Source organism: Rhinolophus ferrumequinum (assembly GCF_004115265.2).
Source record: "Rhinolophus ferrumequinum isolate MPI-CBG mRhiFer1 chromosome 15 unlocalized genomic scaffold, mRhiFer1_v1.p scaffold_54_arrow_ctg1_1, whole genome shotgun sequence".
In the NCBI taxonomy this organism is placed as follows: domain Eukaryota; kingdom Metazoa; phylum Chordata; class Mammalia; order Chiroptera; family Rhinolophidae; genus Rhinolophus; species Rhinolophus ferrumequinum.
In genome coordinates, this window is record NW_022680357.1 from 17,882,440 (window position 1) to 17,910,093 (window position 27,654).

The following is a 27,654-nucleotide window of genomic DNA, read 5'->3' on the forward strand; positions in this document are numbered from 1 at the left end:
CTGATTGGCTCAGCCTGGTCACATGTACATTCCTGAACCAAGCACTGTGGCTGAGGTACAGAGGGGCACTGGGTGAGGGGCTTTGATTGGCTGCATTGGGCATCTAGTGCTGTGTAACAAATTGCTCCGAAATTTTGAAACAGTAAGTACTTATTAGTCTCAAAGTCTGCAGGCAGGAAGGTGGGTGTGGCTTAGTGGAGGTAACACCTTTCATGTGGGTCCGTCAGCTGGTGGCCAGTCACAAATGAAGGGTCAGCAGGGGGCAAGGGGGTTCCCGTCGAAGCTTGCTGCCGTGGCTGTTGGCAGCCTCGGTTCCTGCCCAGACGGGCCTCTCTCCACAGGATTGTCACTGGACATGGCCGCTGGCTTCCCCCAGCGTGGGTGAGTCAAGTGACAGTGCCTCATCCAGAGTCACTCATCTCAGAAGTAGCTCAATCTCAGGAGAGACATCCCGTCACATTGCTGGTTTCTGCTCTTTAGAAGCCAGTCGATCAGTCCAGCCTGCACTCAAGGGGAGGGATTGTACAAGGTGAGAGGTGGGGGCCGGTGAGCGTCCTCTTACAGATTGCATCTCCCACGTGCATCACGAGCTGCGCCTCCGGGACGATGGGTAGAGTGCCACCCCACCACATGGGTGGAGATGGGCAAGGGGCAGCTCCCCGAACAAAAGTCGGAAACTGTCCTTGGACCAAGGGGGATATATACTCAGGAAGCCAACCACAATTTGGCGGGTTCTCTGCAGATGGGGGTTGGGGGACTTCCCCAAAGATTCTGTAAGTTTAGTGATGCATGACAGGCCAATACTGAGAAACAGAGGAGTGACTCACTTGTCACTGCGCTTGGTCCACAGAGGGTCCCCATCGTTTCACTGCCAAGCTCACCCACAAAGCCAAGGAGCTGAACTTGGCTTTCTGATGAGCTATCGTCCTTTGCCGTTAGGGACTCCAAACCTACCCAGAAGGTGAGTTGTTGGAAACATACCCGCTACACGTCCACGTCCATTATCTAATACCAAGTGACTAACCACCTCAAAACTTAGTGTCTTTTCAAAGTAATCCTTTATTTAACTCACAGTGGTGTTGTTTCTGGGCTGGCCGTCCCAGCTAAGCTCGGAGGCACGTGCCTGTGTCTCTTCAGTCACCTGGAAGGTCCGCTGGTCTAGACGGTCCAAGGTGGCCTCACTCCCCGCCCAGTCTGTGACATGCTGACTAGTCTAGGGTGAGCTCGGTGGGTGACTTGGCTTTTCTTGTGTGTTCCAGAGAGGGCAAAGGTTTCTTCACATGGCGGTTTTAAGGACTTCGAGGAATAATAATGGGGAGCAAACCCCAGTGCCCGGGGCTTCTCACGCCTCTGCTTATGTCATGTTTGCTGCCTCCCCATAAGCCAAATCCAAGGGGTGGAGAGGTATCTCCTGCTCCTGGGAGGAAGGCACCGTAGAAACACATTGCAAGGGCGAATGGACACAGGGATAGGAATGTGCGTGGCCAAGTTGTACCCACCACACAGTCCATGAGTAGAACCATTCATGAACTTAAGGGGCATCAAAGAAATAAGACAAATGGGGAAGAAATTGCCAGGCACTTCCTGGGCGTTCCTCTCGAGACACATGGACCACTGGAAGTTAGTCTTACCTGTCTCTTCCATCCCAACATACAAAGACCTAGTGCCACAGTCCAGGCTTGTCAACTGGATAAGCAGACCCTGGTCCCTTTAAGCCTTTTCCCTACTGATGTCCCCAGCAGGGGGAATTAGGAGCAAGGACCCATTGGGGGTGCAGCCTCCCTGCGGGGCCCCTGAAAACAGCTTTTGCTCTGATCGCTCAGGCCTGGGGACAGATCGTCTCCCCCTCGCAATACACCCACCTGGGGTTGGCTCAGACTCCTCTGTCTGGTGGTGCCGAGAATGGTAGAAAGCAACAGAGAATGGACAAAACTCACAGACCATCTGTTCATCCTCTGTGTTTTGTGCATTTATTTTCAAATGTTAAGCATTTGATAGCAGTTGTCAGGCATTAGCTCAAAAGCTACCATTTGGTAAAGACGTGCTCCTAAAAATCCACAAGAATCACTCAGAGAGGAGCGGTTCTTCGGGGTTTGGGATAAGGGGCGAGTCGTATTTTGAAACAACATCTTCAAATATTATCGTATAATTTTATAGCCAAAAAAAAAAGGGAAATAAGATGTCTTGTTTTTATAATACAGACTTCAGGAAGGAAAGCTGGACCAAATCTTGCTTGAAAGGCTGTGTAGAAAATGGAGGAATTTCTCCCTCAAGAATCACAGGCTGGCAGGTGGGGACTTCCCGGAATTTCCTGGCCACGTGAGAGTTTTGTGTTTATCAAAAAAGAGATTGCAGGTTTAAAGGGAGGCAGGACAACCCCTTTGGTATAGGGGTGTGTCCCCTTGGTTTGATTCTTAGCACGTTGGGAGAGTGAGAGCAGCCAGCTAGGGAGGGGTGTGTTTGTGTTTGTAACGGACGAGCAGAACGTCCCGACGTCTGGGCTGGGTTTTGTCCCCCGGCCTGCAGCTCGGGCTCAGTTGGCAGGCACGAGGATGGGAAGAGACTCTCACTCCGATTCCATGGCTTCGGGAGGAGCTTACGTTCTAAGTAGGGCTGTCCTTGGGTCTCAGACATGGCTCTGGTGGTACTGAGGACCAGGGAGAAATGAGGCAGCAAATTACCTAACTCGTGGCCCCAGGCACCCATAGCCAAGCGCTCTTGGCCAACGTGACCATGAAAGCCGAGTATGGCACCCTGGCACATGTGCCCATGTCCCTTCCAGAGTCCGTGTCTCTCCCAGAAGTCAGTCTTTGGCCCCTGGACCCCATGTGTAGTGGACGTGGTACTCGATTAAACACATAGATGATGGCTGACCTTTATCATCTGCCAATCGCTACGCCACACACACCACAAACATTAGTTCACTTCATCCCACTGAGTCAGGTACTATTTCTGTCATCCCCACTTTATGGGGAAACCGAGTCACGGGGAGATGGAGCCACGGGTCTGAGTCCACACAGTCTCACAGGGGGCGAGCTCTGAATCCAGGCAGTCCAGTTTCCAAGTCTATGCTCTTAGCTACGACACTGTGTTCATAAGTCGATGGGTGAGGTCAATTATCTGTGGTTCTATCCACTGTAAAAATGTTCTTGAGCAAGAAAGAACACAGCAAAGGGAGAGAGTTCGAATTAAGTTACAGACACAACTGAACATTTTGGGGGAAATGAGCTTTGCTTTATAATGATAACGATACTAGCTTTTATTAAGTTATTACTCAGTTCCAACCTAGTGTTAAGTTCATGTTAGATTTGTATAAACAGTAGGTGCTGGATATTATTAAACCCATTGTACAGATGAGAAAGCTGAGTCTCAGAGATGCCAAGTAACTTGAATAAGGTCACACAGCTGGTAAGTGGTCAAGCGAGGGCCTGACTACAGGTCTGTCGGCCCCTTCAGCCTGCGTGTTGAAGGCCCATGTTAGAACGTTCAGGAGCTTGTTTCTTCCAGAATGGCTTCTGCTAAGAGCAGTAGGATAAACGTGAACAGGAACTGGTGGCTAATCGGCCATGGAGTAAAGTCCCGGAAGTCCCCAAGACAAGCCGCATGACCGAGCAGGGCCTGAGGGGTCAAGGTTTAGGGGTGTCTCCCTCTCGTGGGGTGTCTCTCTGACACCCACAGGTCCCAGCCCTCACACATCCTGAAGCGAGGACCAGGTACCCTCCCCTGCCCTCTGGCTAAATGTGAAGAGAGGTTTTCTGCCTTGTTCCCTCCTGGAGCCCAACATCTGCCTGGGTATTGAACTTATATGTTGGATCCTGTTACGGTTACAAGTGGCAAAACCCATCTCACACTGGAGTAATTCAAAGAAAAAAAGGATCATGTATTTGTTCCGGTAACTAAAAAGGTCTTGGGTCGTCCGGCTTCAGGCACAGATGGCTCCAGGAACTCATACAATGTCACAAAGCTGACCCTCTCTACCTTCATCTCATGTTTTCCGTGGCTTCATTTTCTTGGTGGCCCCAGAAGCTCCAACCGCTGTCCCCAGAGCTCAGCAATACCAGTGGAAGGAGAACTTATTTTTCCCAATAAAAGTTATGGGATTGAGTTTTACTGGCTTGGCTGGAATAGCCCTCTCGATTTGCTCAGGCGGGGGTCAGGGCGGGGGGTGTAAATATCAGAACATCAGGTTTGCCACGCCCGGATCACATGGTCACCCCAGAGAAGTGTGGAGATAAGAGACAGTCCCCTTGTGTCACATGGTGATGCGTGGTTTCCCAAAGGAAAATGGAGCTGTGATTTCTTTACAGAGAAAAAAAAGAATGGGTTCTGGGAGATTTGAACAACAGGTGTCTTCTAAAAGCTCAGACTCTAGAGTCTCACCTTCTTCTGGGTCCTAAGTGACAGGGACAGATCCATGGAAACCCTACTGCATTTCCCTACTGACTCTTCATGGAAGTTTCTCAAGGCCTCTGAAGCCAGTGAGAAACGCAGTAGCTGTCTTTGCTGGACTATGTCGTGGACATTTCCCCTTCTGGAAAGAGCGTACCAACATTCCTGGGGATACCAGGCCTCCCTCATTCCCAGTCGCTATGGTTCAGGTGGGGACCCCCACCCAGGGATTCCAGCGTGAGCTGTTACCCTACCCACCTCCTACCTCTGGCCGTAAGGACGAGGGCTGCTCGTTCAAAATCCCTGAAAAGCCATTGGACCGTGACCGTGTCAGATGCAACCCGAGCTGTGAGCCGGGAAGGGCAGTTGCCCGAGGCGGGGTGTTGCCATGACTTCGGGTTCTGGGCAAAAGACGCCCCCGCCTGGACACCCTGCGCCTCCCGGGGAAGAGGCGCTGAGGGTTTTTGAGTCCGGGTTCTCCCTCGTTGTCAAACCGAGCATGACCGCTCTTTATTTTTACCCTTCCCTTCCCCTGGTCCATGCCTTCGAGCAGCTTTTCTGGGGAGAGTGTCTGCGCCCACACGGCAGATCTGCGTCCCTGGCCACTTGCCGGCTGCATGGGGCTGTTGCCATGCCCACCCACCCCAGCAGCCTGGAATCCAGCCTTTGGGGGGCTCACTGAGAACTGCGAGAACTAGGAAGGGGGTGGAACTCAAGTCCCAAAGCACCCAGATGAGGGCAAGGTGTCCCCACGCCTGTTCACTCATGAAAGGAGCGCGTCTCGCGTCGGGCTGGAGCGTCTGTGACAGTAAAGGACGTGGGGGAGGGGCTGGGGCTTTGTCATCGTCACCACACAGTGACAGCTCCCCACGGGCCAGCACACACCATGTCTTATATGTCCATCAACCCACTTTATAGGAATGGAGCCCAGAGGGGTTGGCAAACTTGCCTAGAGCCACACTAGGCGGCCTCGGGGGCTCTAAGCCCCGCCCACTAACTTAATCAGCACGAGGTCGCGCCCACCAGGATGGAGAACGCACACGTGGACACAAGCTGACACGGTGGCCGGCCGTGCTGAGCGCCTGGGCAACTACTGGACTTACTTTTGCTAATTGTTAGAGAGTCACCTGATCCATCCATCAGTCTTCTCTCAATATGACCAGCTTTCTGGGCTTAAACAGATTCTTTGACACCCATCCCCTCAAGAGGTAGAAACTAATCCACCCCCACCTTGAATGCGGGCTGGCTTCTACCTCCCGGAAGGTGGCCGTCCTAACGCCTTGTGGTGGCCAAGGCCAGGGTAGGAAGAGCCCTAGGGCTTCCGTCTGGCTCCATGTCCTGAGATTTTCACTCTTGGGACCCAGCGGCCACGCCGTGGGGAAGCCTGGGCCACAGAAGCCATGTGTGGGTGCCCCCTGCAGAGGTGCCAGCCCACGGGCAGAATCAACCGCAGCCGGGTGAGTGGGGAAGCCTTCCAGATGACTCCAGCCCCAACCAGCATCTAACTAACTGCGAGGGAGCACCTGGAGGAGGACCCCATCACTCATCACAGTCAGTGCCCAGAGACAACAAATGATTGGCGTCAGGAACAGCCGGTGTGAGTTAGTTCCTGTAAAAAATGATCAATCCCTGGGCGCTGGCAATGAAAGAGAACATAAAAATCAGCGGCTCGACGTGTGATGTGACTCCAAACTGAAAAGACTCCAGCCCTACAAAATCTCGTCTTGGCAGCTCCCTCCCGCCTCCCTCACGGTGCTTTTAAGTTTAAATCCCTGGGATGGTGATGGTGACCATTCATACCCTGCCACTTGAGCGCTTCAGAGGTGACACGCAGAGCAAAGGGTTTTGTCTACGTTAGTTCATTGTTTCGTGCGAAACACCCCCGTGGTGGTGTCATTTCTTTCGGGTTTGGAACTGAGCTCAAGGAGTTCGTTGGCCAGAGCACACAGCTAGGCTGGGTTGTCACGGGGTCGCTGATGTGACCTCTGTTTATCGAGCCCCTACGCTGTGCCACCCCCTGGGCAAGACCCTGGGGACACTATGGAGCGAAGACAGATCAGGTCCTTGTACCCAGGCTCTGGTGTGGCCACCAGGTGCTAAGAAGACAAACAAGCAAACAAGTAGATAGACAACAGTTTTGCTGACTGGTCATTGCTGTGAAGAAAATGGTGACCCTGGCAGTCATTACGGAGCTGCCTTCAGTCCCCTCTGAGAGGAACGTCACGTGACACTTATGTCATGTGATCGTGGAGAAAGAGCATCTGGGTGACAGAAACACTGAGGGCAAAGCCAGGCTTAGGGGATGGACTTGTCACATTCAAGAAACAAAAGGAGGGCCGCCTTGGAGTGAACAAGAAAAACAGGCTACGAGATGAGGGCAGAGAAGGAGGGAGGCCACACAGGTAGAGAACCTGGGTCTATTTTAAGAAAAATGGGAAATGGGGACGTTTTTACAAATATGTATAAGGTGATGACATCCTGCAGTCAGCTTTTAAAAAGTCACTTCTGGCGGTTCCATGGACCAAACCAAGGGGAGACAGTAGACAGGAGACCCCACTCCGTGTTGGCTGAGGTGTAGATACGCAAACTGTGGAGTCAGCCATGCATCGAAATGGACATCAAACACGGGGGTCCAGGATTGGACCCGCTGGCCTCTCCCTAGAGTGATCGTCTGTACTCCAGCCACAGGACAATGACAAGACAGTGGGCAGAAGAACCCAAGTGACAAGGTTCTGAGTTCAGGGAGAGAGAGTGGGCGGGGGCAGGGAAAGGAGAGGGCTGCCGTGACGGTTTCCATTCATTAAGACAAAGGAAGAAGGAAACGAAAGGAAGAAGGAAACGAAAGGAAGAAGGAAACGAAAGGAAGAAGGAAACGAAATGAAGCAAGCGTCCCGCTCAAGAAGTTAGAAAAGGAAGTGAAAGTCCAAGGTACAGTTTGATGCCAGCAAACAGGAAAGTCTTGATGGAATGAATGCTCTTCTGGGAAATAATTGCTAAAATTCTTTCAAGTACAATGTAAGCAGCGCAGTGATTAAATGTAGACTCTGCTTTTAGGTGGATGTGGTTTTGAATCCAGTCTCCAGAGCTTCCTGATTGTGTGACCTTGGGCAACACTCAGTTTCTTCACTTGTAAACCGAGGATAAATGTCCCTGCCTAGAGAGAGACAGAAGCAGAAGTATTCAGAATGTCCAGGAAGAAATGACAAAAGTTCATCACGGGAGTTTGCAACAAAATCAGATGAACGGAATTAAATAATGATGATTTAATAGTCTCAGTTCTTCCTAAATAAATAGATGGGCTTGATGCATTTCTAATAAACAGCCCCGTGCAATGGATTTTATGTTTGTTGTATGTCTTTCCCTTTGGTGGGAAGGGGGAGAATTTGACAGAGTGACTCTAAAATTCAACTGGAAGAGTAAATAGGCAAAATAGCCAAGAACAACTTGCAAGTAAAGAATAATTGCAGTACGTGCTGAATACAGATATTACAATAACATAGCACATAAGTATTGAAACAGACGTAAGTGGAATAGAACAGACTGCTCTGAGATAATTTTTCATGAGCCTGACTTTATTAGATAATAAAAGTGGCAAAGAAATATTCAATAAATGACACTGAGACAATTGATTACTATTTGAGGGGATAAATAAAGCAAAATTAAATGTTCATCTCAAACTATCATCCGTGTAAATTCCAGATTGATTAAAGAGTATAAATTATTTACAAGTTCATTAAAACGAATAACCTGGACAATGTTCTAGGGAAAAAGGCAACTGGATGATCTGACCACAGGCATTTTTTTGTAAAAAATATATATGTAGGCACATATGTGTACATACTGTACATATATTTACATATATATTTTTAAAACTAGGAGTAAAGCGGTATCTGTTTTGGATATTACAGAAACCTGCCATCCATGTAATTTGAAACTTTAAAATATTTATACCCAATATGATATGGATGAGACAAAATTCAAAAGTGGATCTTTGGTGGTGTTGGGGTTGGGTAGAAAAGAAATCTTTAGTTAAACTCATCAGAGAGAGGAAGAAAGACACATCACCATTAATAATAAGAGAAGTCAGAATTGTGGTGAAGGAGAAATAAATTAAAAATGCAGAAAATACTACATATAACTTCATACTGATACATTAGAACACTTTGATGAAATAGCTTATATTATAGGAAAATATATAGGGCGAAAAAGTTGATTCCACGAGAAGAATAAAAAGATCTGAGTAAGATACAAAATGATGGGGAAAACTGAAAACTTAGTCAAGGAATGGCACTGGGCCCAGTCGGTTTCGAGAATGAGCCCACCAGGCCAACCAATCAGATTCAGATTTGGCCCGTGAGGGGGCGGGCTCAACACGGAAAAGATGGCGCCCGCCTGCCGGCTGCCCTGCTGCTCCAGAGAAGTGCCCTTCACGGGGAAGTGGTGACCGTCCTGCAGCCTTTGCCTCGAAGCCACACAACTCCGCCTGCCCCCGTGTGTCTCTGACACCCCCAGTCACCGTCCCTCCGCGGGAGCCCAAGGTGAGTGCCTGCGAGCGAGCGAGTCTGTGCGCCGGCCGTTTCAGAGGTCGTCTGCGCTTCCCGCCGCCTTCGGTCCTACCCGGGCAGCCGGAATCCACCCTGTTTTTACAGCCAGGTGTTGTGGGGGCTCCTCTTCTCGGCACCAGTACTCGCGGCTGGGGTCCTTCCTTTCTCCGGAGGGAACCTCCGCGGCCGAAACACCCTTCCTGGTTCTCAGCCGCCACGCGCAGGTGTGGGGCCCGGTCCCCGGCGCCACCCCGCCTACCTGTCCCCATGTGGCTGCTGCTTCGTATCCTTAGTTGTAGGAGTTCTGTTCAGCCAGACGTCGGATGGCTCTCCAGGTTGCTTGTTCTATAATTTAGTTGTGATTTTGGTGTGTTCACGGGAGCTGGCGACCGCAGCGCTTACTCTGCCATCTTGGATCTCGAGTCTGATCCTCGATCCGGCAGTTTGAAGGAGGATTCTCTGAGAAGGGGACACCGAGCGGAGATATGAACGAAATGAGGGAGTGAACCGTCTGGTGGCAGCCACTTTTATGTAAATGGGAAATTGTTTCAAAATACATGGGTTGTTTTTTGGTTTTTTTTTCCTGAGACGGATCTCTCAGGGAAGAGGTTCCAGGCACAGGAATGAATGACTCATAGGACACACCTGTGCTGATAAAGCAGGCGGGGCTCGGGGAGATGGACAGGTGGCATGCTGCTTACTGATTTCATTGATGTTTTAATTGGCTTTAAACATTTATCAAAGTATAGTTGCACAAGGTTTTTAAAAATCAAATAGGATCGAAGGGAAAAGCAGGAAACCTGGTCCCACTGCAGCGCTTCTCCACAGAGGTAACCAGTGAGCCATTTCTGTCTTCGTTTAGCTCACTTCACCCCAAATATAGTTGGAGACGGTTGTTAATTCCTCTGTTGGTTATCGTTGTAACGTTCCATAACGTAGTCCAACCTCTAGCTCTTTCATCAACTATGGACAGTATATCTTGGCTGTTCTCCTTGTAACGTCAGGATGTTGCCGCCCTCCCATTGCCTCCTCCCCACACTGTCCAGCTCTGTTCCTCTTCTCGGCAGCGGGGACACAACCTGGGAGAACTTGGGGTGATTTTCATCATCTCCTTAACTTACACCCATGTGGGTGCCTTTACCGCAGGAGAGTTTCCTCTTTTAACCCATGTCCTTTGGAAGAAGGGCCCAGACAAAGGTGAGGCTGGTTTCCTTCCACTGACTCCCAGCCCCATGGCACTTCCAGCAGAGGTCTCCAAAATCGTCGCGCCTGCATCCTGCCATGTTATCTTCTCGTCACAATCTTGTTTGACAGCTGAGCCGGTGGCTCCGCCAAGTGGCTCCGAAGTGAATCACGTGGCCTTTTCCTAGCAGCCTTTGGAGGTGTCACAGAAACTGCTCCTGGTGGCACAGCTGTCTTCCCTTCCTCATCTCGCAGGTGCTGGTCGCAATAGCCATGTTTGTACTACGTGACACTCCCCGGTACACAGCCAGTTGGGCCGGGAAGTGGCACATGGCACAACTGAGGCCAATCAATTTGCCCAGAAAATTTTGAATTGGGACTAAAACTGCCTGGTTTAGTCTGGGTGGGTCTCTTGAGTAGAGATGACAAAAAAACTCAAATCCTAGCTTACATCTTGAGGATCGAAGAGTAGACAAGGCAAAACAATTTTTCTCAACTAAAAATATGAAAACAGGCAGAGATGAAAAACGGACTCACTGCAAAGTTTCCCATTGGCTTTATTTTTTTATTTTTTTTTTAAGTTTTTTTTTTATTGGGGAAAGGGAAGAGGACTTTATTGGGGAACAGTATGTACTTCCAGGACTTTTTTCCAAGTCAAGTTGTTGTCCTTTCAGTCTTAGTTGTGAAGGGCGCAGCTCAGCTCCAGGTCCAGTTGCTGTTGCTAGTTGCAGAGGGCGCAGCCCACCATCCGTTGCAGGAGTCGAACCTGCAACTTTGTGGTTGAGAGGATGCGCTCCAACCAACCGAGCCATCCGGGAGCTCAGCGGCAGCTCAGCTCAAGGTGCCCTGTTCAGTCTTAGTTGCAGGGGGCACTACCCACCATCCCTTGCGGGACTTGAGGAGGTAAACTGGCAGCCTTGTGGTTGAGAGCCCACTGGCCCATGTGGGAATCAAACCGGCAGCCTTCGGAGTTAGGGCCACGGAGCTCCAACCGCCTGAGCCACCGGCCCGGCCCCTCCCATTGGCTTTTATTTCCTGGATTCAGCTCCTTGCTGAGGTCTGATTGTGGCTTTGCCTGAAGGCTGCTTAAAACACCGCCACATATTTTTGTGCATGGTATAAAATACCTTACACCAAATCCCCCAGTTTCTTAAACCAGCTCCAGCGAGTTTCTGTGCTTTACAGCCAAAATGGACTAACCAAATATCCCCACTGTATCATAGGCTCCTTGGCGGGTAGGAACCATCTCTTTGAATTCTCCCAGGTGCTATGCAGAATGCCTGGTACATAGTAGGCCCTCGAGAAGCATTTATTGAATTTAATCAGCTGTCAGTGCTTCCTCCTAAACCACTTTCAGGGGGCACTTGACCCCTCCTGAGATGAGGGTAACTGAAAGAGTGAACAGAAAATGCACAGACGTACTGTGCCCGGCTGCTCTGCTGGCTGAGAGTGCAGTGGAGGGCGTGAGAGGAAGAAGCCTTAATCAGAGAGTCAGATGTCAGTTTCAAGCTGTCTGAGTGCCCCCCGTTCTCCGGCCACATAAGCAGGATCAGAGAAGTTCATCCGCAAACCCAGGGAAAGAACATGGCTTCATCGCTATCAGGGCAGCAGTGCTAGCCGTCTCTGGGGTCCCTGGCTGAGCTGGTGGAAGAGCCCTCTAGTGGTGAGAACGAGCAATTACATTTAGGCTAAGCCGATTCTACGCACCCTTGTACACACACCTACACAGCAACTGAATGAAAGCATGAGGTCACCCCCTAGTAAGTGGGGGGGCACGGTTGGCAGCTCGCTGGCTGCCTCCCTGCCTCTGCACTCCCACTCCAGTCAGGTGCTCTGCCTTGCTCCAAACACAGGTTTAGGATTTCCCACACTCCGTGACCGGCTTCGGCCCTGGGCAGGGGTTGCACAGGCTCCGTGCAAAGCAAAGCTCCATTCTTGTTACCCATGTCCCGTGTGCTCCTTCAGAGAGATAGTTCACATCCTGACGCGTGGTGGTCACCCTCACCTGCGTGAACTGACACTTGCCCCCCAACCCCACCCTGTCCTTCCTGGATCCCTGCTTCCTCCTGCCGGGCCTCCTGTCTGTCTGGGCTTCTCTAACAGAGCTGGGGGGGCAGACATGCAGCGGCTCTGGTTTTCCTGTGAGCCTGGAGAATGCAGTGATGGCAGCTCACGCTCCTTGGCCCAAAGCCCACCTACGTGGTCCTGCTTCGAGAAAAGACCTTTCTCATCCCTGGTGGAGTAAAGAGAGACACAGACCATTCCTAGAATGGCGCTGTGGGTCATGATGAATTCTTCTATAGTACTTATGTTTCTGAGAGAGGGGGAAGGAAAATTTCACCTATTTAATAACCCCTCCAGGAAAGACCAGCTTCTCCTCCATGTTACATGTGGCTTTTCTTTTAAAAAAAAAAAAAAAAAGTCAAGGAAGGACGTTTTATTGAGAAGCAAATTTTCTTTTTAGGAAAACAAAGAAACCCTGAGTAACTATGGAAGGCCCCATCCAGGATCCCCTCCTGTCTCCTGTCATTCTCATGGGGTGTGGCTAGCTCCGGTCCTGGCCTCCACTTTCTCTGTTCCATTTTGGTTATGTGACAGATTTTCAGTATTTCTACTTCCTGCCCACAAGCCAGTGTTTGTGAGTCACACACATGCATATTCAATTAAGTACATAGAGGTGCACAAGCCCACAGTGCACCTATGCCTGGGCCCGCACACCCACGCAGGCACACGGCTATACATTTGCAGAAACACACTCATGGCCCACGACAGAGCGAGCCGTTACACACAGTGCTTTCCACAACCTGCTTTACTTTGCCCGTGAATTCCGAACTCATGCCTGAATCACACACAGCACAGGAAACCTTTGAACCCAATCGCGCCGTGACTATTTCTTCACACCCAGGCGCGCACGAGCACGTGTATGTAACAGCAAGAACCAAGCCTTCACGTGACTTAACACCAAAGAAGTAGCCAAGTTACCGAGAAGTTGTGACCCAGCGGTACCGGGGACTCTTCAATCCGTTGCTGGTACTAGGTCGTCTGTATAGAATCAGACAGCCAGAGATGGCAGCAGGAGAGTCTGGGATGACCTCCCATTATATTTTTGTCCAGTTAAATCCCATTCAAACGTGACAGCTGGTTATGGACACATCGCAGGGACTGCAGAAATAACCCAAGCAGCCTCCGTTTCAGGCACCGGCCTCTCAGTATCCATCCCATCATGCCACAGAAAAAAAAATAACTAGGTGTCCTGTGGACTGTTCTTAGTCTTCTGCGTGAGTGCTCATGTATATGCCAGAATGTATGGCAACACAAAGCTGGTTCAGTGCTGATTTTTTGCAACAGTGACCATATTCAAGGGAGAATCTCACCAGTCTTCAGGTGTGTGATGGCATTTGCACCTCAGATTACGAAGGAAAGCAGTCCTAACTTTACCTGCCTCCTGGTCTAACTTAGACAAAAATGTTAACCACCGAATGTCCCAGGGACCTTTGGCGAGTTGGACGTTTTCACTGGCTCTCGCATGTTGAATTCCTCACCCTTCCTCCAAATGTAGGGATGTTAAAATAGCTGAGGTAGCATTCAGAGACCAGTATCTCACACCCCCGCCCCAAATCCCTGATACGTGTAGAGCAGAGTCTACACACATTTGGCTCCTTCTGTCCTTTAGGAATACAGGGTCGTATGTATATGAACAGTTCCGGGTCTGATCTGAGCGCGTTGTCTCCGTTGGAAGCTGGAGCTCCAGAGAACGGAGGGTAGACATATTGGCTTGTTTTCTGGGGAACCAAATTGAGACAGACTATGCACAGACATGCCTGTGACACACATTTTGCCCGCCCCAGTGAGCCATAAAACCGGCGCCCCGAGTCGCCGGTCCCTTTAAGAGGACTCGGTCTTTCCCAATGGGCTCCAGCGGCGCCCGCAGCAAAAGGCAAACTTGCCTGGCTCATTGGTGGGGGGCGGGTGGGAACGCTGCGCTGGGTGGGAGCTGAGAGAGCGCCAGAGTGCGCTGCGGGCTTCTTTCCCCTTCCCCTTCCCTTAACCCTTGCGGGAGCGGAGAAAGAGGGTCGTGCCGCAGCGCAAGGAGCCGGGGCGCTGACTGCCCTGGGCTCCCCAAACTTTGCGCGGAGCCTGGGCTTGACTAGGCAGAGCCGAACCGGCTGGTTGGCCTCTGAAGGGACGGCGGAGGGCGTGGGGGGCGGAGGAGGAGCCTTCTGCACCCCAGGTCTCTAGCCCGGACGCTAGCAAGGCGGGGGTGCAGCCGTGGGAGCCAGGCTGGGAGCTGTCCGTTCAGCACCACCGACCTGAGCCTGGGCGTCAGGGCGGAGGCGGGGCAACAGGCGGGGAGCTGTCCGTTCAGCACCGCGGACCTTTGCCCCCCACGGAAACCTCCCGGCCCCCGCCCCAGGACTGTCTTTTCTCCAGTTTGAGCGGGGGTGTCGGTAGCAGGCGGAGAGCTTTCCTGGGAGGCTGGGGAAGCAGTGAACACTCTTCTCAGCGACTCGCCTCCCAGCAGTGCTATTTTTTACCATCCGCCCTCACCCCCAGCACACGCGCTCGCACACGCACGCACACACACACACACACACACGCACACGCACACAGACCTCTCTGGATTTCTTTGCCTTGAGTCTCCCGAGGCTGTGAGGAACCAGGCGCATCTCAGACCCAGCTGGCCGTTCCAGGCTCCGGAGCCATGCCCTGCACGAACCCTCATCCTTACCAAGCTCCTGAGGAATGAAAGGAACCCAGGGACCCTCAGAAGGCAGCAGTGATGTGGACCAACCCCCTGGAGCCTGCACCCTTCCGAGGGCCATAGGCGACCCAGGGAACTGGAGAGAGCTCCAGACAGGAAATCCCAGCTTTCCCAAAGTCCCTGTGGATGCTGACAGAAGGAGACCCAAATTTGTGGAAGAGCCTGTCCTAGGTTACCCAGCTGCAGAGTGATTTTTCCTCTGGCCTTGAACCTCCCCTCCGACCCCCCAGCCGTCCAGAGTACCATGAAGAATTATGAGGATGTGTGACAGAGGTATCCAGATGTTGATCACCACTGTGGGCGCCTTCGCAGCTTTTAGTTTAATGACCATTGCAGTGGGCACGGACTACTGGTTATATTCCAGAGGCGTGTGCAGGACTAAATCTACAAGTGATAACGAGACCAGCAGGAAGAATGAAGAAGTAATGACCCATTCGGGGCTCTGGAGGACCTGCTGCCTAGAAGGTACTTACACAGTCCTGTCCATGGCCCCAAATAACCCAGTTTCTGATCTTCTGATAGTCCCCCGGGGGCTTGGGGGGTGGGGAGAGGGACAGTGATGGGGAAAGAGGACGAGTTGAAATCATTGCTGAGAACGTGCCGGTGCCCAGACTGTTCCCAGCAAGACTGATGCCGTGTCGTGTGGGATGGAGGGGTTGCATCTTGTGGGGTGTCTGCTGTACGCCTCAGGGAGAGATCTGGTAGCATTCTAGGCAGCTTCTGCAGCTGGAAAGTCTCAGATACAAAACCCCTCGGCATGTCGTGAACTGCTTGGATCTCTGGCTTGAGATGGGGTCTTTGGCTTTGCTTAAATTGTGTGGGGGGACGGACAGAGGAAGAGGGGGTGATGGGGAGAGGGAGGGAGGGAGGGAGGGAGAGAGAGAGAGACGCCCTGACCTAGCCAGATAGGCTTTAGGCTATTTCCTTATTTCTTAACATAGTCTTACCAGTTTTTTCTGAGTTTAGTGTAACTAGATATTTTCATGAACTTCCATTGCCAACCAGTTCCAGACTAACACATGTGAACCCCTAGACACACACACACACACACACCAAAACAAAACTTCTTTATTGACACACATTTCATTATTTGGGGATCAAAACAACCGTGAAGTCTTGGTGTTGGTATCCACCTGTCTTTTCTTCTAAATCATCCCCAAACCCAACAAATATACGCCCTGATGTTTGCGTGAGACCGAGTCTCTAAGAATGGCAGTTGATCGCTTCTCATTAGCTCTCGGTTGTAATGAGGAGGACTGATCCGTTTCCGGGTGTCAGGCGCCGGGGTAGCCGGTCACTATTAAAGGTGCTTTCCCTGCACTCACACTATCCACAGGCAATGGCTGGGTGTCAGTGGGAGAAAACGGACGGATAGAGAAGGAAATCAAAGCGTTTGGAGCCTCTGCGCCGGAGGGAAGGCTCTGGATTACAGGAACTGAAAGGCGTTTTCTCAGGAATCTGGGAAGCTTGTCACAGGGATGGGCAAGGAAAGCTGGGCGTCCTATGTGCACCCCTCCCCTGCTTGTCATTGGTTCTCCAGGCCTGCATTCCCACTGGCTGGCACTTGTCAGGGCTTCTTGAGAACTTGCATTTCTGTCAATCGCTTAGGAAATCATGCTATGACATCACTTGCTAGTGTACTGTTGCACCATTCCCTGGTCGTCTTCCCATGCCCTGGCACTCTGAACAACTGCTCTCCTGCCTGCCTATAGCATTACCACGACTGAGTCTGTGTCCAGTGCAAATTTGCAGCTCGTGGGAAGCCCAGGTGGGAAAGGACCACTTTAAATGCAACAAGGACCATTGTAGGGGTAGTCAGAACACCTGGGTAAATGCTGCAAACTCTCTGCATGACCTTGGCTAAGACATTTGCCTTCTCCAACCCTCAGTTTATTAATCTGCAAAATGGTTCGTTTGCAATGAGTGGTCTTGAATGACCACTTTCCCAAGCTCATTGTATCCAGTGTACTGATGGAAATTCTAGAATGCTTCTTTCCTAAACACCAACAAAAAGCTTTTAACATTTGTGGTCATTTGTGGTCGGGTATGGCGGAGTCATTTGCCTCAGGGAAAATTCCATAATTCCCTGTCCTGTATTGACAGTAAGGAATTGAATTATCTTTTGTAAAGCTGTAGTTTGGTGGGTGTTTTGATGCCTACATGGTTCTAGGGATGGCATAAAAATCTGAGGTTCCTGCCAAGCCAAACATGGCACGTAGGTCGACCGTGTTTCACTGATTTTGTGATTCTTCTCCCTCTTGGAACTAAACCTTGCAATGCACAATTAAACACCAATTTTGGCTTCCCCTCCTTGGAGCCTACGATTCCTGAACCCTTAGCATTTCTCAGCTGATGATTTCTTTTCTCCAACATCATGTCCTACACCCATAGTTGGTACAAAGAATTGAAAGCCCACCCAGGCATTCGGTGAGAAGTGAGAATGTGAATCAAGAAGGATTGGATGAATCTAAGCTGTGTTCTTGGTCAGGGGAATTCTGAGACAGTCTGTTGCAGTCTCTATGCGATTTGGCCCAGCTCCCCCCGCCCCCCCGTTTTCCCCATGTTTTTGACATGTCAAATACAGTAAGGTGCATAAACTTTAATGAATTTCTCTATGTGTGCACCCATATACCCAACACCTAGATGGGCCTGGCTGAAATCTGAAGCCACCGTTTTTCTTCATGTGCCAAGTCCATCACGTGTTCAAGAAATTTGCAGTGGCCTCCGATGTCTGCGTGGGCAGACATGTGCAGTAGGCAGATCCATGCTTGGCTGGAATGAAGGCTCAGCTCCATCTCCCGTTGGGCAGCAACTATCTCCCACTGCCTCAGCATCTCATGTTTCTGGTCCTCTAAGTGTCAAAGGATAACCAGGGGGTGGGGGAGTCTTGTAACTCATTTATTTTAAGATATCAAATTAGAAGAGTCCGTTCCGCCATACTGTTTTAAGAGCCATGAGAGAATGGGGCCATTTTGTCCCAGAGAAGACAGCACTCGTCAGGGACATGACTGCTGTCTGCCACATCTGAAGAGCTGTCACACGGAAAAAGGGATTTAAATGTTCCTTGTGGCCTCACGGGGGTAGAAGTGGGAGCCGGAGGAAAACACATTTTCCCTCCATAGACAAAAGTGTCCACTGTGGAATGGGAGGCTTCAAGAGGTGATGAATTCCCTGCTACTGAAGCTGGTCACGAATAAGAAAGCTATTCGAGTACATCCACTGCTTCCAAATCTGGATACTCATCAGAGTCCTATGAGGAGCTTTTTTAAAAAAAGATGATCAGGCCACAGCTAGAGTCTCTGCTTCCACAGATCTGCAGTGGTGCACGGGAGTCTGCATTTTCTAAAAGTCCTCCAAGGAATGGTGACGTGAAAGCCCACGTGTGCTGAGTACAATGCGTGCGAGGCAGGGGCTCGTCGTGCACGTGGCACAAGGGATGTTTCCCGTTTTCATTCCTCTAACTCACCAGGATGTTCTTTGTGTTCAGCATTTACTAGGTGCTAGGACTCGCCTAAGGATTTTAAGACATTAACGTCCATTTGGGTTTAGAGGAGCGCAGTGAGACAGGTAGTATTGTTACCCGTATTTTACGGATGAGGACGCTGAGACCTGGAGAAGTTAGGTTACGTGCCCAGGGCCACACACACCTCCACTTTGCAGGCTTGACCCCACCTCAGCCATATGGCTTCTGAGTTCATTCACGAGACAATGATACTTGGTGCTCTGGTGCCTCGTGGGGCGTCTTCCTGGTACAGACATTCGCTTGTGCAAATGCCCAGACACCCGGGTGTTTCCCGCCAGGAGCTCCAGGTCCCGGAACCCCCAGCATGGCCTTGCAGTGTCTGCAGAGGCACGGGCGTCACCAGACAGGCACAGACTCAGAGGCAGAGAAGGGCCTGCTCTGAACGAAACAACCTCTGCTCTCCGTAGAGACACCCACACTGAGAACCCAGCCGAATGCCCGGCTCGTGACCTGGAGAGCCCGGGAGGCGCTCTGAGTGGTGCCCCAACCTGCTGCGTGTGTTCAACGGCAGCCAGCCTGCGAACATGAATGAGAGCGGGCTCCACACGTGATTGCTCATTAAGAAAAGCTCCTGTAGTCCTCGTCACAATCCCAGGGAGGCAGTTAGAGTGTGGCGAGACCACTGGCCCACGAGAAGGGAACCCTGCCTGCTAATCACGCTTCTGTCACTCACCGCTACGTGAACGGTGCGTGTTATTTTCCTCCTTTGGACCTCGGTTTCCCCAAATCTAAAAGGAGAGCTTTGAGTAAGATTAGGGAGTAGCAAACCCAAATGTCCACGTGGACGTGGCGGGTAAAATGTAAAGTGTGAAACAAGCATTTCACAGCCCTCTCCAGGATGGGGGAAAGGGAACGGGCATTTGAGAAGATGGTACAGCAGCTGAAACTCACAGGGGGCGCAGCAGAGCCCGGTGGGGACTGTGGCACATTGGAGAGCAGAACCCCCACCTAAGAGACAATTGCTACTTAACGTCAGCTTTTACCCTGGGGAAATGGGTTCCAATGTGGCCCAATGTTCCCAAATTTAAGAAGCCAGATGTAAAATCTCTTGATTTGAAAAACCTGGGCAATTAATTCAACTTTTTGAAAACATGGTGTCCCACAAATCAAACGCACCTTGTGGCCAAATTTGACCCATGCGCTGCCAGCTTCAAGCCCTGGAAATTATATAAGAGGCCCTTTTAATTCAAACGTCTGATATTTTCATATTTAAACTCCTGAATTGCTCTTCGTTAGTCAATAACCACCTTTACGATTCATTTACAAAATGCCTCCTAAGAAAAGAAAGCCCATCTGGGATTTTAGGACAGGGAAATTAAAATTATGGAAAAGACTTTCAATTCCCTGCTATTCCTGCCACAGATGGGCCTGGATGACATCAAACATCTGGCTGAAAAACTGAAAAAAATCAGCCAGTCATTAGAAGTTCCCCCCTATTTCCACGTCTCCAGATGGTTGACTTTTTCAGCCAGATGGGGTTCCAGCTTTCTTTGTGTGATCAAAAGCCTTCAGGGAAGCTGCAGAGATGGGTTTGGGGACAGAGGTGACACGCCGACGTACCAGTGCTTGAGTATTTCCTGTGTGCCAGACCCAGTGCGAGGAGCTTTCACGGGCGTGAACTCACGCTTTTCCTGTCCCATCTGTCCCCAGTAGAATATAAACTCAGTAAGGACAGCAGGTCTTATCTGTGGGGGGGACTGCTATGTCCCTGGAGCTTAGAAACAGCACCAACGAGTCACTTCCGCCCTCCCATGTCCGGTCACTTGCCCACCGTCCTGTAGACACGGGAACAGAAGGTGTCAGAACGCCCTTCCTCCCGACCTTTCCCCATGCCCTTCCTTGTCCCTAAAGACTGAGAGTTTGATCGAAGAGAGAAATGGGCTGGAGTCTGCAGGCAGGACGGGGCGGAGTAACCGTGACTATGTTGGGTGTGGGGGGGAGGGGTTGGGATTCGAAAGGTGGCAGAGTGTGTGCGCCTGACCACCAGCCAGCCAGCACGTCCACACAGCCCTACAGGTGGTTTCGATGCGGAACTCCTTCCCTGCCTGTTGGTGAACAGCTCTGGCCCGAGTCCCCCCACCCCACACCCGGCCACCACTACGGCCCCGCCAGCCCTTCCTGGAACCTCCTTCACAGCTGTAAGGTCCATCACGTGAAGGGTGGTGGCCCAGCAGGGCTGCCCTGGTGCTGCCCCAGCCCCATGCAAGTGTCCATTCTGATTGGCTGCTCTTGAGTCCTCCTGGTGGTTCAATATTTAGAATCTTACTCCTAGTTGTGCCGTCACTGGTGGAAAGGACCTACTACTCCTTTCTGCCTCATGCCCAGCCCTCTCCCTTCTGACTCCAGCTCCGTATCCATCTGGGGAAGCAGAGGCCTTGAAAACCCTTCTGTTTGTTTCAGCATTTGACATTTTACCTTCTGGATTAGAATGATGGCAAGTGACTTACATTCCAGGGTTGGGTGACCGGTGAGGGCTACCAGCATGCATTAGGGGAAAATAAACCAAGAAACCAGGCAAACAGATGACGGAGTGCTTTTCCTGGTCTCGGAGAGCCGCGTCTAACAAGCTTCCCTAAGGGGTCACCGTGTCCTCTGGGGGGATGTAACTTGGTTTGACGTAGCTTGTGCTATGGAGTCCGGCCCCGCTGTGTAGTTAGATGTTTACTTGTGGGCAACTTTGGAAGACGCACAGAAGTTTTTTGGTCAGTAAAGATGTGAATGATTTCTGTTCATTAGCGATTACCCCACCTGTTGTGGGTTCATTGCCTACCCTCTAGGGTATGAATCAGTTTTATATCTAACTTAACAATCTTATTTCAGAATATTTTCACTGAAAAAAAAATGTATGTAACCTCCTCCTTTGAACCAGCTTTTTCATCCTGCTGGTTCCCTCACTGACGAGTTGAATAAACCTTGAGATGAACTCCCTGTGTATTTTAGGCGCAATGTGGTTTCTAACAATTTGAAAATCATGCTCTGACATGTGGAGCTATCCCCTATGCAACCAATGCTTCTGAGGTTAAAGAGAAGCCTACAAAACCCCAACATTGTTTGTCTTCTCTCCCCCCTACCCCAGCCCCACAACCCTGCCAGCAGACACGTTTTCAGCATAGGAGCAAGTGGGCCTTTAACCATTTAGGAGAGACCACGGAGAATCTCAGGTACCAGCAGGGGCTTTGAGGTCAGGTAGACTTGGGTCTTACCTGGATCCCGCCTTTCTGGCTGTGAGACCTTGGAAGCTGGTTAACCCCTGAGTGTGAGTTTCCTCCCTGTAAGATAAGAAAACAAAAGCAGCAAGTGCCTTCCACGGTTTCTGTTTTCATTCTTCCTGTGTTTCCTTCACTTCTTCATACCTCCGGTTAACGTGTTGACCGGTAGTCCTTGGTTCACCCATTTTGGACAATATCCATTTGCTAAGACGAATGACGTTAGCTTTCTTCTGCCACGGCCCTTCCTCCCAGGACGTTTAGTCCCTCAACGAGTTACCTGTGGCTCCAAGAAGACTCGTTTGTCAAGGGCGAGGGTGCCTGGGAAAAAGAGAGGCTGGCGCGTCACTCCCGGATTGGACACTTGCTGAGGCAGCACAGCTGCTCATCGACTCATGTCCCTCTTTAAGGAAATGGAGGGAAACACCAGGGCTGGGACAGGGGGTGGCACCAGGCGGCCTGTTTGGAACGGGCCGTCCTGTGAGTTTAGTGGATGTGACGTTGGATGGCTGAGCTTGAGCCGTCTTCTCAGTATTCCACCCGCCCGAACAGCCTGCTTGGCAAGACCCTCGCCAGGGCTGCGAGGCGTGTGTGAAGGTGGGGGGCGGCACAGGGCTGCCTGGCCTGCCAAGCAGGGGCTGAGAGTCCACCCACGCTCCCCTCCCCACGCTGCCCGCCTTGGTCCAGAGCTGGTCCTTCCAAAGCGAGGAGGGCCTTTTCAGTTTTTTCACAGAGCATCACAGGCTCAGCAGCAAGGGGCGTGAGTTGCCAAAGTATGAAATGTGCCCAAAATATCAAGAAGGAAACGAGGGATTGAATATAACACTGTTGAGAGGTAAAATCAAACAGTGACGTGTTTATACTCCCCTAGCTTGACACTCATCAATCAACAGGATACATGTCATCGTGTTTGTCTCTGAAATCCTAAAAGTTGAAGACTCAGTCGTGTACTTATGCTGCGAGACAGCTATATATCGGGGGTCAGCCAACAGCCCGTGGACCAAATTCGGCCCATTGCCTATTTTTGTACAACCCACAGGCTAAGAATATTTTGTACATTTTTAAATGGTTGCAAAAATTATATAATATGATATCCAGTAGTATTTCAGGACACATAAAAATGATAAGAAATTCAAATTTCGGCGTGTATAATTCTGAACGCTGTCCAAAAAAGTTTATGGAAATTTGTTTTCTCTCTTGTTGTCCATGTACCTACACAGTATACTTGATTTTGTTGTTTGGCCTGCAAAGCTTAAAATATTTACTCTCTGGTCCTTTACAGAAAAAGGAGTTTGCCAACCCCTGCTATATCGTACTGGAGAGACATTTATAGGAAGCTATAGTAACATTGTTTTTCATGAAATTTTTTTTATTAGTTTCAGGTGCACAAAACAATGTAATAGTTAGACGTTTATCATTTATACCCCTCACACAGTGATAACCCTTCTCCACCCATCCACTACCCCTCTGACATCGCACACAGCCATTACATTTCCACTGTCTCTATTCCTAATGCTGCACTCTGCTTCTTGTAACCATATGTATATTTTTACATATATATAAACTTGTAGTTGACATTCATTATTGTTCAGCTTCAGCGTCAGGTGTACAGTGCAGTGATCAGCCATCTACCTCATCCCTGAGGTGGTCTCCCTAATGAGACAAGTGTCCATTGGACACCCTACAACATCTTTACAGCATTATTGATTACGTTCCCCCAATTGACTTTCGTATCCCCGTGGCAATCTTGTGGTTACTGACTGTGCTTTCAAATCCCCTCACCTTCCCCCTTATCCCCACCTCCCCCATCTAGCAAAGCTCAGTTTTTACTCTATGTCTCTGAATGTTTCTGATTAGTTCATTCACTTATTCTTTTCTTTAGAATCCGCAAATAAGTGAGATCATATGGTATTTGTCTATCTCTGTCTGACTTATTTCACTTAACATAATGTTCTCTAGGTCCATCCATGTTGTTGCAAATGGTAAGATTTCTTTCTTCTTTATGGCTGTGTAATACTCCATTGTATAAATGTGCCACAGTTTCTTAATCCAGTCGTCTACCAATGGGCATTTTGGTTGTTTCCATGTCTTGGCTATTGTGTATAGTGCTGCAATAAACATAGGAGTGCATAAAGGTTTCTGAATTGGAGTTCTGGATTTCTCCGGATAGATACCTAGGAGTGGAATTACTGGATCATAGGGTAGTTCCATTTTCAGATTTTTGAGATACCTCCATGCTGTTTTCCATAGTGGCTGCACCAATCTGCAATCCCACCAACAGTGCACAAGCGTTCCCTTTTCTCCACATCCGCGCCAGCACTTGTTGTTTGTTGATTTATTGTGATAGCCATTTTGACTGGGGTGAGGTGGTATTTCATTGTGGTTTTTATTTGCATTTATCTGATGGTTAGTGAGGTTGAGCCTTTCTTCATATGTCTGTTTTGCCATCTGTATGTCCTTTTTAGAAAAATGTCTCTTCATGTCCACTGCCCATTTTTTAATTGGGTTGTTTGTTTTTTTGTAGTTGAGTTGAGTGAGGTTTTTATAAATTTGTGATATTAACCCCTTATCGGATATATCATTGGCAAATATCTTTTCCCATTCAGTCGGATCCCTTTTTGTTTTACTGATGGTTTCCTTTGCTGTGAAAAAACCATTTTAGTTTGATGTAATCCCACATGTTTATTTTTTCTCTTCCTATAGTAATGTTTTATTTTTGGAAGTACCCTTTGTGTTTCCATGAGTATTGAATTGCTTTTCTTTTTTTCTTGCATTGTTTGCCTTTCTCATTATCTCTTCATCTGATCAGGTATTCTGTGAGGTCATCTTTCCTTTCCCAGAGAATTCTCACTTCGTTCTCTGCCCAGGTAATCCTTGAGCTCCTCCTGAGATAAGGCGAGGTTGAAAGAAAGTCAGTGAGGTCCTCTTCTCGCTAAGGGTCTCCAGGAAAAGGATGCTCCTGACCACGTACACAGGAAACAGTACCTCCTGGGGCTGGCAAGAGCAGAAAGCTTTGAAGCCGAAGTTCTGATGGCAGTCAAAGAAGTAGCACTAGAGAGATACTGAAGGTTGACCCCGTCAGGAGGGTGAGGGTGAAGAGAGGGCAGGCCAGCACAGGCTGTTGGCCCTGGGACTGTAGACACAGGTCCTCCTCCACGCAGCTTCACGGGCAAGGTTCAGTAATCCCATAAACCTTCAAGAAAAATATGTGAGCGTGCACATTCACGGAACTCTCCGACTCCAAAACTGTTAAGAATCACAAGTGCAGAGCTTAGGACACAGCTGAGATGACCTTGGAAGCAGCCAAACATAGATGGTAATTGAAGACGTGAAGGTACAGGAGAAGCCCGTGCCTGCAAAGAGGGGACAGAACCGGCAGGAGCATTGATGGGGCAAAGACCAGAGGGGCCGGTGGAAGCTGAGAAAGAGCAGAGGAGGAGGACGGGGGTCAGGACGTGGCTGGCCTCCTGAGGGTCCCCTGAGGCTGGCTCCCAAGTGCTGCAGAGAAACGGCAAATCCAGGCGAGCAGCCCACCAGCCTAAGGGGGCTCCCTGCAGGGCCGGAGACTCACCGGTGGGCTGCTTTCTGGGTTTGCACGGGGCGGAGGGCACTTCCAGACAGGTCTGCCCTTCGTCCCGGGATCACCAAGTGGGTGAGATGCCCGTGTGGCCCCTCAGGGGCCACAGCTTCCAAAGAAGCTGTAGAAGGTGAGGATGGCTCATGAGAACCCCAGGAAGAGGTGACAAGGACGTAGTAAAAACAACAAATAGCTAACACTCAACGCACACCTTCCGTGTGCCATGTTGCAAGCACTGGGGCAGATGGAACATGTGTTTCCAGGCCAACCCCTGAGTATGTATTTATTGAACAGGCACGTACGCATGCCAGGCACTGTTCTAAGTCAGCACTTGACAGATAGTATTTAGTCCTCATGCTTCTCAGGAGGGCCACACTTCTGTTACATTATCCCCGTTTTACAGACGGGGAAACGGAGACCCAGAGAGGCACGTCGTTTGTAAGCCGCAGGGCTGGGATTTCAGCCCGGCCTGTGACGCCTCGCTCGGCCCTCCACGCACTCCGTGTAAACGGATGGACTCACAACAGCGCTGTGTCGTGCCGCCGTAGGCCTGTTCCACGTGAAGCAGCTCGCACAGCGAAGCTGGGACTTAAACCAGAAGCTTCTCCCTAACCCACACACCTCACCGCCTTGATTGAAGGGTCCAGACCTACGGGGCGGGTCTTCTCCAACCTGCCCCAACCTCTGTCAGAGACAATGTGTATCAGCCGCTGGCTCAGAACCACTCAACGATGGGAAATACTGCAAGACGTAATCAACCCGCCCTCTGCCAATTTTTATTCCAAATCCCGAGAGCAAGGTCAAGGATAGGAGGTGGTAAAGCTGACGAGATTTAGACGTTATAGCCCTAGGCTGCAAAAAACACCAGCTCTGGAGATCAAATATTAAAAAACAAGAACAAGGCAACCCCAATCATTTAGAAGTGAGATGAGCAGTTTCTGTCCCAAAGAGTCGGACTAGATGCAGGGCAGCGAACTCTTGGAGAGTCTTCCATCTTCTGCGTTGGATTTGGGGTGTTTGCAAACTGGGGGTTGCCATTAGGTCCACGGCTGTCCCACCTCCTGAGGAGAAAACTCGGGCACATCAATGATTTGGCTCCTCTGAGCTTTAGAGTCTGCATCAGTCAGGAGTCAAGCTCTGGGGCTGGACGGCTCTGTCGCGTAGGGATCTGCAGCCCGATTCTCAAGCTGCGTTCAGAGAGCCAAAACCATGCTTGAAGAGCACCAAACACCCACCAGGCCTGCAGTAGACCAGTGTACCACCGGGCCAGGCTCTCAGTGACCTTGGGCCTGACCAGGCCAGAAATGGGAGGCCAGAACGACCTGGGGTTAGGGGGAGCAAGGCCTGACACCATCTGTCCACCTTTAAACCTGCGTGGTGTACGAACGTAACCAAATATATCCTTGACACGCTTTCTCCGCTGCATTTCCCTGAACCAGCAGCACATAGTAGGTGCTCAGACACTGAAGGTGTCGTGTGAGCGGAGGGAATCCAGTCCCCTTGAGCGTCTCCTAGTGTACCCATCTGAACTGCTGAACTCACTGTTCTGCTCTTAGGGGCTTAGAGACCCACATTGAAATAACTTCCTAGTCTAGCTGTGACTGTCGGTGGTGCCGCCACCTGCGGTTTGAGGCAGTCTGACTGCACAGCCTTGAAAATCTCTGTCATCCCTTGTTCCCCATGTTTCCCTCAGAGATTATCCAGCGTAATCCCACAGTCTCATTAAAACCTTCCCTCACTACTCGGGGTACAAACGTGGGGGAAATCAGAAAGGGCGTGACGCCCCGCAGACAATTTCCGCTCCTCCTTGAACTTGACGTTCTGTGTGTATTTGGTTCCCTGCATGTTTAGGAAATGGCATGTCTGCCATTCTGTATTCTGCAGCAGAGGCCAGGCAGCGTCCTGCATATCTGCCTCAGAATACAATCGTACCTACCTGTTAGACTAAAACAATTCAAAAAACCATGGGTGTCTTCCATCGCCTCGGCCGTGATAAAATTCCGCCGTCCCCTGTGGAAATCGGTTTTGGCTCAGAGCAGTTAATACAGATGCATGTTTACAACAAATCATTTTGACCCTTTGAAAATCACAGGACAGCAAGACCAATCCAGTGTTTATCCCTTAAAATGCCTTAAAATACCACCAAAGAAGTCCTGTTTTTGTTCAAAATACTCCTTTTCACCCGAGATGAATCTGGCTTGCGATCGAAACACTCTAAGTGCTTAGCGAGAACTAAAGAAAGATCAAATCAAGAGGCAGTGATTTGAATTCGAGTCAAGGCCACAAAGCATCGTAATTGCTCCTTTCTGCTTCTGCTGAGTGAGGGCTGCGCTTCTGAGCGGTGGGGAGGCGGCAGGGCTTGGGTTCCGCGAGACAAGGAGCTCTGCCCGGAGCAAGTCAGTCTGGGCCACCCCCCAAAGATAAGTTTCCACTTAGAGTCCCTGGGGCTCGGCTGCACTGACATCCCATTG

At 50.2% G+C, this 27,654-nt stretch overlaps 1 protein-coding gene across 1 annotated transcript in view; it reads left to right on the plus strand.

Annotated features, from left to right (window-relative positions):
* Positions 1 to 14,342: 14,342 nt before the first annotated feature.
* Positions 14,343 to 27,654, plus strand: part of CACNG3 (calcium voltage-gated channel auxiliary subunit gamma 3) — a 55,468-nt gene continuing 42,156 nt past the window's right edge. The window contains exon 1 of the mRNA XM_033101099.1: positions 14,343 to 15,342. Within this exon, the coding sequence (XP_032956990.1) occupies positions 15,132 to 15,342 (211 nt within the window). The 5' untranslated portion in view covers positions 14,343 to 15,131. The remainder of the gene's footprint in view (positions 15,343 to 27,654) is intronic.